Source organism: Xyrauchen texanus, chromosome 47 (assembly GCF_025860055.1).
Source record: "Xyrauchen texanus isolate HMW12.3.18 chromosome 47, RBS_HiC_50CHRs, whole genome shotgun sequence".
NCBI classification, from domain to species: domain Eukaryota; kingdom Metazoa; phylum Chordata; class Actinopteri; order Cypriniformes; family Catostomidae; genus Xyrauchen; species Xyrauchen texanus.
In genome coordinates, this window is record NC_068322.1 from 7969916 (window position 1) to 7979208 (window position 9293).

Consider the following 9293-nt stretch of genomic DNA (forward strand, 5'->3'; position numbering starts at 1 on the left):
CTGGATATTATTCAGTCTGTTTAAACTCATGGTCGTACCAGGGCGAACTTTCCTGTGGGGTCTGGAATAAACCATTTCTCCCAGAGGTCCAGATGGACACAGGGGTAGTCCCAGGGTTTGAAACGGCCGTTCCAGTGCAATAAATGCGCCTTTTGGAGGAAAGACTCAGGATAATGTGCATCAGGACTCCAGCCTTAATAAACACAAGAGAATGTTTAGAGCTTTACATTGCTTTAGTGTAAATTTATACTTAATCTGTCCTAGAGGTTGACCAATAGTTTGTGCATCCAAAATCCCAATTATAACCAGAATAGTGAAGATTTGGTGCATGATGTGGTACTATAAACAAGCCTGAAATACACTGGGAACTCTTATATTGAAATGACAGAGACTTTGCTGTGTTACAATGCTCTACATGCAAGTATTTACCAAAGTAAGCTTTTTATAGGCTATAAAAATAAGTTTTTGTTATTATACACCTGATAAGTTGGCGACACAATGTATCTGCTGATGGAAGGAGAGTTTTCATATAGCCACATTTCTTTGCATACCCTCCCTTCACTTTTGAACATTTGATTATCTAAGCAAAATAGGGCGGCTCAGTGGGTAGCACTGTCACCTCACAGCAAGAAGGTCCCGGGTTTGATTCCAGGCTCACCCAGGGCCTTTCTGAGTGGAGTTTCTCCCTGTGTTTGCGTGGGTTTCCTCCGGGTGCTCAGGCTTGCACCCCCACAAGACCAAAAATATGCAGGTTAAGTGAATTGTAGACTAAATTGCCCGTATGTGTGAGTGAGAGTCTCCCAGCCACTGGGGGTTGCGTCAGGAAGGGCATCCGGCGTAAACTGGGCCACATATATGTGTGAAACGGACCTTGCACCCATGTGGGACAAAACGCTAGGAAAGAAGATTATCGAAGCAAAATAACAAAAAATGCATTGATTATATTTCATCTCTAGATACTGCTGTTATATTGCAGAACCAAGCCTTTCCAACTGTGGAATCCTACAACGGTAGACAAGGACGAACAAAATAGGAATAATAAAAAAAAAAATTAATAGCCAATAAACGATAGCTCAAACAAGCCACTATGGGAACCAATTAATCCATAAAACCGATATATCGTCTACCTCTAATCTATTCAACAACTTCAATTACATTGGTAAATTTGCCATATTTTTATTTTCTCAAACATTTAGTCACCCCTATGTTGGTCTTTTAGCAAGAAAGATTTAATGTGAATATCTCAGGCTATTGAATACTACACCAAAATAAGGTTAAATGTTAAAGCATAGGGGTACATATTTTATGAAGCTTCAGAGACCCAAACACTGATATTGAATAAATATTTAATTATTTTACCTCTTGAAGTTGTTTTTTAGGAAGCCACTGATATAGCCGTATTTTACTTTGCGGTGAATTTTTGTGTACGTTTTGACATTGAATTTGCAAGTTTGTCCTTGCAGAACTGTTGTGATACAGTTCAGAGTGTGCACTGTTGTGTGTAGTTTTTACCTATTTTTAATAGTTTTAAATGTTGCTATTCTGCTATAAAGGGTCCTAGAGGGTTTTTTTTAAGTACAATCCTGAGGTGATTTATTGTTCTTAATTTCATTTATCTTTAGATAAATGTCATTTTAGGGGAGAAAAAACAAATCATGAATATGCCTTCATTTGACTGAGCATGACGAAAAATAATCAGTAGTGTAAATGCTTTCTAAAGCGATTTAAATGGATTTAAAGTGATTCAAGACTCAAGGGAGGCCTCTGGTCATAAGTGATGATTAAGAGATATTTAGCAGAAAATTACCCAGATGTCTGACGTGCCACAGTGGATCAATGGTGGTGTATTTATCATGAAAGACAATCAGCATTGGAGGAGTGGCCACACCACCAGCCACAGCACTGCTGAACAAGTTTTCCCTACATTTTAACGGGGAGAAAAATTATGTAAAAATTTGGTTTGATCCCTTTAAAACACACAAATGATATATTTTGCATCCTACTGACCACTAATTATATCTCCAAAGAAGTAATACTACAGCATTTAGACTCACCTGAAATTCACAGCCATCCATTTCTCTAACTGCTTAGTAATTTTTTGCTTTTTCCATTCATCAATATCAGCCACAAAAACACCTGGATTAAATGTGCAATCACTAGGGTTGATGCCCAGCTCTCTGACTTCCTCTTTGCGGTAATCCAGGAAGCCCATATAGGTTGTCTGTGAGAGACAGTCATATTTTTTATTCTTCAAGTGAACATAAAGCAAAAAATGCATGCATACACATATTACAATGAACTTGTACCTAAAACTAAAACAACTTACACATACAGAAATACAAACCTGCATCCCCACACTGCGCACCATCTCGTGAGTGTCGGGCAGATCACAGTCTGAAGCAAATGCAGCAGCGTGCCCATGTTTCATTTTAATGTGGTACAGTTCCTGTATATCTCCTGTGGGTCAGATAAAACACAAAAACATTTATTACCACAATAACTAGAGTGGTGAAGTGATGTCATGCATTTATGAGATTGTTCTTCCTTTTCTATTATCAACTTGATAATGATAGCTGTATCAATATGTGTATAAGTGTCACTAGAACCACATATTCAGTATAAAATTAAGGCTTCTATAGATAATGCATAGAATAATGGATTTGATCATGGATTTTACCTTGCACTATGACATCATCGTCCAGGTAAACAATCCGCTTGTGACTTCCAATGGCAAGGAGTGGCAAATAGAACCTCACAAAGTTCAGCTGCAACACATAAGAAACCAGGATCTCACCAGAGTGAGGGAATCAAGAAACATTTTCTGTATGTAAAAACTTAGACAAAATGACTAAAAAGATTACACAATGTATGGTTATTAGAGGTAGACCGATATATTGGTTTTACTGATTAATCGGTGCCGACAGTGGCTTTTTGGATATATATATATAAATTCCTACGTGTTCCTCTGCGGCCGCCACTGGAGGGCTCTACAGTATAACTGTGCCCTCTAGAAGTGAAATAAAACAAATCACTGACACCTCATGGGGTGACAATATTCATCGTATTTTTATCCTCACTTAATGCATATTTTGTTATTTTGATTAGACAATCAAGTGTTCTATATTAAAGTGTGGGTATGCAAAGAAAAATGCAACTAAATGAAAATGTGCCCGGTCAGCTCATACATTGTGTCTCCAACTTCATCTTGTGAATAATAATAAACCTTGTTGCTCATTAAACCTCATTAGAATTATATATATATATATATATATATATATATATATATATATATATATATATATAGTATACAAATCTCTTCATCTGGTAAATATATAGGCTATAAGACAAGCTTAATTTAGTTAATAATTAATATAGAGTATTGTGTTTCGGCTTGTTTACAGTTAAATGTCCCACGTTATGCACCAAATCTTGTGCAATTTGTGGTTACTATTGGGATTTTAGTTGCACAATAAACTTCATCTGGGATTTTATACATTTTTTAGCCTCTTTGTCTGTGCCTGTCATAGACTTAGACTAATTATTTATTTTTTTATTCTATAAATGGATTTGAAAAACTATGATCCGATTAATCGTTTATCAGCCTTACCTCCTATATCAATATCGGCAAAATCCACTATTGGTCGACCTCTAGCGGTTATGTCTGTTAATAAAAATTAATGATGCAGCTGAAGTTACAAATCATCTCAGCAGAACTCACAGGGTGCAGTAGTTCTGGTCTGGATGAGTCCGGATTTACTTTCCCTTTCAATACCATCGGGTTGAACTCCAGGATCTTGTACCTGATTTTTCTCAGCTTGGTATTCTCTATGTATTCTCTGCTCAAGTCCAGAGGAAGAAAAGATTCATGTTTGTTAATTAATCTGGGAGGATTTTGATTTGCTGAGTATGAAAGTAGATGCTCAACTTTTATTTATTGCTGACACATTCAAAGGGAGGATCAGCTGACTGATAGTAATGTTAATAATGTTATGCTCATATTAAAGATTGGTATTTAAAGTCAATCTGAAATCTTAATTTTAAAATTACATTAAAAATATATTTAGACCAAGTATTAGGTGGCAGCCAGCAGCAGGACATTGAGTCAAACATTAGTCAGTGATGCCATTCACCTTATCTTTTTGATGGCATCTCGCAGGGTAACTATGTAGAAGAAAACGCTAGCACGAGTGTTGCTGTAGACGCTGTTGATAGTTGCCATGGAAGCACCAATTCGCTCCTCTGAAGCACAGATCAGCACAGGGATGTCTCTGTCCACCTCTGTCTCATCTTCTACTTCATTTCTGGGGGCATTTCCTGGGTCTTTCCTGAGCTCTGAACTCCATGACCAGCAAGAGTGCGATTAGTCAATAAAACAAGATTCCTGATGCAGGAGAGCAATGAACCACAAACTGAGGAAATATATTAGACCCCTTCAAAATTGATTGATGCAAGTTTACCTGAGTACTTGAATAGTGTCTGTGGTCTGTTCATGTTGTACAGGAAAGCAAGGGCCACCAGAAAGAGCAGAATGAGGAGCCCACGGTTGACTAGCAAACAGAGAGAAGGATGGCAAATGTATATGTGAAAAAACAGATGGCCAGAAGAGATTGCTCTAAGACATCAGCAATGCTATTACTTTCTACTGCTGCTGCTAGGGGGAGATGAGGAGATTTGTTTGGGCATTTTTTCACTATATATGAAAGTACAGCACATTCAATATTTTGAATCATTGCTGAGATACTGTAGGAGTGAGTATATCTGTTTATGCAGGTGCAACATACTTCCTATCTAATGCAAAACGTGTATGCACACTTCCTATCATATGCTTCCTATCTAATGCAAAACGTGTATGCATACTTCCTATCATATGCTTCCTATCTAATGCAAAACGTGTATGCATACTTCCTATCATATGCTTCCTATCTAATGCAAAACGTGTATGCATACTTCCTATCATATGCTTCCTATCTAATGCAAAACGTGTATGCATACTTCCTATCATATGCTTCCTATCTAATGCAAAACGTGTATGCATACTTCCTATCATATGCTTCCTATCTAATGCAAAACGTGTATGCATACTTCTTATCATATGCTTCCTATCTAATGCAAAACGTGTATGCATACTTCCTATCATATGCTTCCTATCTAATGCAAAATGTGTATGCATACTTCCTATCATATGCTTCCTATCTAATGCAAAACGTGTGTTTACCAGTGTATGTTTAATCCCTTTCAATACCTGAATAAAATTAAGACGAAGAGGGTTGCTGATACTGACAACTTATGTTTAAAGGAATGTTCTGGGTTCAATACAAGTTAAGTTAAAATTTCAGAATTTGTGGCATTGTGTTATCACAAAAATAATTTTGAATCGTCCCTTATTTGTAAAAAAAAAGATAGAAAATAAGAAGCAAAAATTGCACTTAATGAAAGTGAATGGGACCAATAAATAAACATTTAAATACACACTGTTTACAAAGAACAGCCATGAGACATAAAAACAAGACATAAACATTATACATGTTAAATGCATAATGTTGATTACCACAAGAGTTATTTTTGTCCTTAATTTTAATTCAGGTTACAGTGAGTCACTAACAATAGAAGCGATTGGGGCCCAATTTTGGAGGGTTTAAAAGCATAAATGTGAAGATTATAATTATATAAAGCACTTTCATTAATTCTTCTTTTAAAACGGATGTATTATTTGAGTTGTACAGTTGTTTAAATCATTGTTTGTTTGTTTTTTGGTCATTTTAGGGTTTACATCGTCATGGCAACAACGTTGTAAAACTGGATGTAACATTACAAAGAAAAGGTTAGTAAGTGATTTTAACACACTAAAATCATGTTAACACTCATATTGTTTACAACTTGTGGCTATTCTTTCGAAAAAGTGAGTATTTTGACATTTATGGATTGGCACCATTCACTTCCATTGCAAGTGCCTCACTCACTGTAACCTCGATTTGTGTTGAATTTGACATTTTTTATTTTTTTTTGGTAATCAACATTATTCCCTAAATTCTTGTACTGAAAAAACTGAACCTGGAATATTCCTTAACATGATTTTAGTGGCCTGCAAAATCTTCAGGGATTTCAAGTCTTCCAAAAACCCTGCCATACATTTACTTTATGAGTCCTCAATCTGCCTGGTTACTTCATTTACTCTACAACGGCCAGCGTCAACAATTTCCTGTTTGACTGACCCCTCCCCCACCACATACACAATCACTGGAGACATTCCAGTTTTGCAGGACAGCACTGCAGAATGAGTCAGGGGTCTGGATGCAATGCCTACTTGAACTAAAACACCACTTGTGCAATCATGAGACTAATAACTGAAGCTTTATGTGTAGATTTCTCAATGAAAACGATTCAATATCATGTACGTATGCGTTACACAGATTTTTAGGACCAAAATCGAGAGTCTGATTAAAAGCTGAATTCATAGTCTGAACATGACGCTTTTGGATGTTTTTCCACAAGGATTATGCAACACTGATGCAATAAACAACATAACAGAGAAAGCAATGGAAGCACAATCTGCAAATATTGCATTTAGTTACTTACTTTTCCTCAATAGAGCCATGTTTCATCCTAAAGCATCTGTAAAAGACAGAAAAATGGTGAGATGGCTTCACATTACTTGGCCTCTACCACAAAGAATGAATGAATGAATGAATGTTACTTTTATATAGCGCTTTTCTGACACTACACTCAAAGCACTTTACACAGTGTACTTTTTTCTTCTACTGAACACAAACGAAGAGTTTTAGAAGAATATCGCAGCTCTGTAGGTCCATACAATATAATGCAAATGAAGGTCCAAAACTCAGAAGGTCCAAAAAGGACATAAAGGCAGCATAAAAGTAATCCATACAACTGCAGTGGTTACATCTGTAAATTCACAAGTAATATGATAGGTGACATTTTCATTTTTGAGTGAACTTTCCCTTTAATATTAGGCAAACTTGGCTAATGTCATCCTATCCTTTTGGTTATGTCCAAGATGAAATGTTAAGAGGACTGTGGTGATATTGAGTCTCTGTATACATGTGGGACTGCTTACTGGGATTCTCCCATCACTTCCTTCCTGGTGGCATTCTTCACTAAGCCTTTAACTCAGAGATATCTATTTGATTTCAGACCTCTGTCACTCCCCACTTCATATCACATTTTTAAAGGCCTCTCAGAGCAGAGCAAGCCTATGTCTCCAACTTGGCTTTGAGGCATTGTCTCTACTGCCAAGCTTTACTGGCATGACACTGTTCAGACCAATGAAAACCAGAAAGTTCATTTCTGGCTTTATGGTATAATTCTTGCATCATTTATTCACCCTCACGTTGTTTCAAAACCTGTATGACTTTCTTTGTTCTGACATAGCGTGATGTGAAGCAGAATGTTAGGGACTGAGAGCCTCAGTCACTTTTCACTTTTAGTGGATGAGAATGGTGACTGAGGCTGTGATTTTGCCAAGCATTTCATTTTGTGTTTTACAGAAGAACGTCAATTGGGTTTGGACACAAGGGGGTAAGTAAATGATGACCTTGTAGTCAGGGTTGGGGAGTAACAGAATACATGTAATGGGGTTACGTATTTAAAATACAAAATATTATCACCTGTAACTACAGTTACAATTTAAATCGTTAGTTATCAGAAGACAGCTGCATTCAAAAGGTTTATTGATTACTGAAGAGATTAATTTGTATTTTTTGTCATTTGTTTCACTTAATATTTAGTCTATTCGGTTGTAAAATATGTATCTCTATATTTTTGCGATTGGAGGAGCATTTGAACAGAGGTGAAACACTATATGGTGTTACATATACATGAGCAGAGAGGGGACTTTTACAATGAGATAGTATTTTTAAGTGCATTTTGTTTTACAGCTGGCAGATTTTTAAAGTTTGTTATTAACTTGATTATATTCAAAACAAGTGAAAAAACTGCCAGTGCTGAAGAAGTATTTCAAAGATTACGTTACTGACCTTGAGTAATAAAACGGAATACGTTACAAAATACATTTTACAGCATGTATTCTGTAATCTGTAGTGGAATACATTTTAAAAGCAGTGTTGAGTGTAATGCATTATTAAGTAACTAATTACTGTAATTAAATTACTTTTTCATTGAAAACAGTAAAGGGATTACTGTAATTTTTTGAGTAATTTAATTACTGTTACTTCTAAGGTAATTGTGTTAAATACTTTATAGACTATAGAACAATTCTACATAAAACAATTGTGAATTTAAAATCAAAATTTATGTTTTCTAATTTAGCGCTGCCCCCTTAAATTATTTGGCCAGTTCATGAATAATGTATTTGATTTTATATTATTTATTTGAAAGAATTAAAAGAACAGTTTCATGTCTATCCTTGTATTTTTCATCTGGTCGAGGTTGATAAGGGTTTTAGAAAGTAATTAGTAATAAGTAATGCAATTACTTTTCAGACAGAGTAATTAGTACAGTAATCTAATTACACTGTATATATAATTAGTAATTAATTACATTTTTAGAGTAACTTTCCCATCCCACCCTACTTATAGTAATAATAATGGGTGGACTTTTGAAGGAGTGTCAGACAAACGCAACAGCACCGCAGTTACATTTTCAAAACTTTCCAATGATGTTTCTAATACTCATAAATATCCTAGTTATCACAGAAAGGGTACGTTTGGAGAAGGAAAACTTCGTGATGTGCAAGAGTGAAAATAAGAGAAAGAGTGAGGGAAAAAACGACAACTTCGACGCTTTTTAGTGACTGACACTGAAATATTGATGTTGGCACTTACCACGAGAGATTTCCAGAATAATTCACAGCAGTCGCGCGACCGTGTCCACCTAATATGTACAACACAAGCGGGTGGGCGTAACAAAGGCGCGAGACGTCCAGTGCAACTCGGTCTAGAGGCATGCTGAACCCCTCCCAAGTTTCTTAATTTCTGAGACCATGAGACAATATCGACATGCCATTGTTTCCTGTGCCATTCAAGACGTCCTGAGATTTTCTGTGATATCAAATATGAACGTGTGGCCAATATGATAATAGATGATACTATGATAATGAAATGCTAATACATGCTTTCATTTATGATGTCATATCTTGCATAATGCAATGATTTTAATGATTAAATATAAAATATTTTAATAAAAAGTTTTAGGAATGTTTTATAAACAAAAAAGGTGTTTAAACAACACAATCCACTTATTACAATATATACATTTAGTTTTAAGATTTTCTGGCTTTATATATATATATATATATATATATATATATATATATA

At 35.6% G+C, this 9293-nt stretch overlaps 1 protein-coding gene across 2 annotated transcripts; it reads right to left on the reverse strand.

Moving 5' to 3' along the window:
• Positions 1-17: 17 nt before the first annotated feature.
• glt8d2 (glycosyltransferase 8 domain containing 2) lies at positions 18-8901 on the reverse strand. 2 transcript variants are annotated; one of them, XM_052120699.1, is made up of 10 exons: positions 8802-8901; positions 6577-6612; positions 4458-4547; positions 4131-4332; positions 3719-3836; positions 2678-2765; positions 2345-2457; positions 2055-2221; positions 1808-1920; positions 18-193 (listed from the first exon to the last, which is right to left on the reverse strand). In XM_052120699.1, exons 2-10 carry the CDS (start codon positions 6593-6595, stop codon positions 27-29), a joined length of 1077 nt encoding a protein of 358 aa, XP_051976659.1. In that variant the 5' UTR covers positions 6596-6612; positions 8802-8901; the 3' UTR covers positions 18-26. The 2 variants fall into 2 exon arrangements, with proteins under 2 accessions (XP_051976659.1, XP_051976658.1); XM_052120698.1 differs by having other exon boundaries at positions 4131-4337.
• Between the last annotated feature and the right edge of the window lie 392 nt (positions 8902-9293).

Bases quoted from the DNA above. Each gene is read 5' to 3' on its own strand.
- glt8d2 (XM_052120698.1), bottom strand. From the start codon at position 6,602: ATGAAACATGGCTCTATTGAGGAAAA. The intron at 4,338-4,457 runs GTAAACTTGCAT...CTGGTCATGGAG, and splicing joins GACACTATTCAAGTACTCAG to TTCAGAGCTCAGGAAAGACC. The intron at 2,766-3,718 runs GTGAGTTCTGCT...TATGTGTTGCAG, and splicing joins GACCAGAACTACTGCACCCT to CTGAACTTTGTGAGGTTCTA.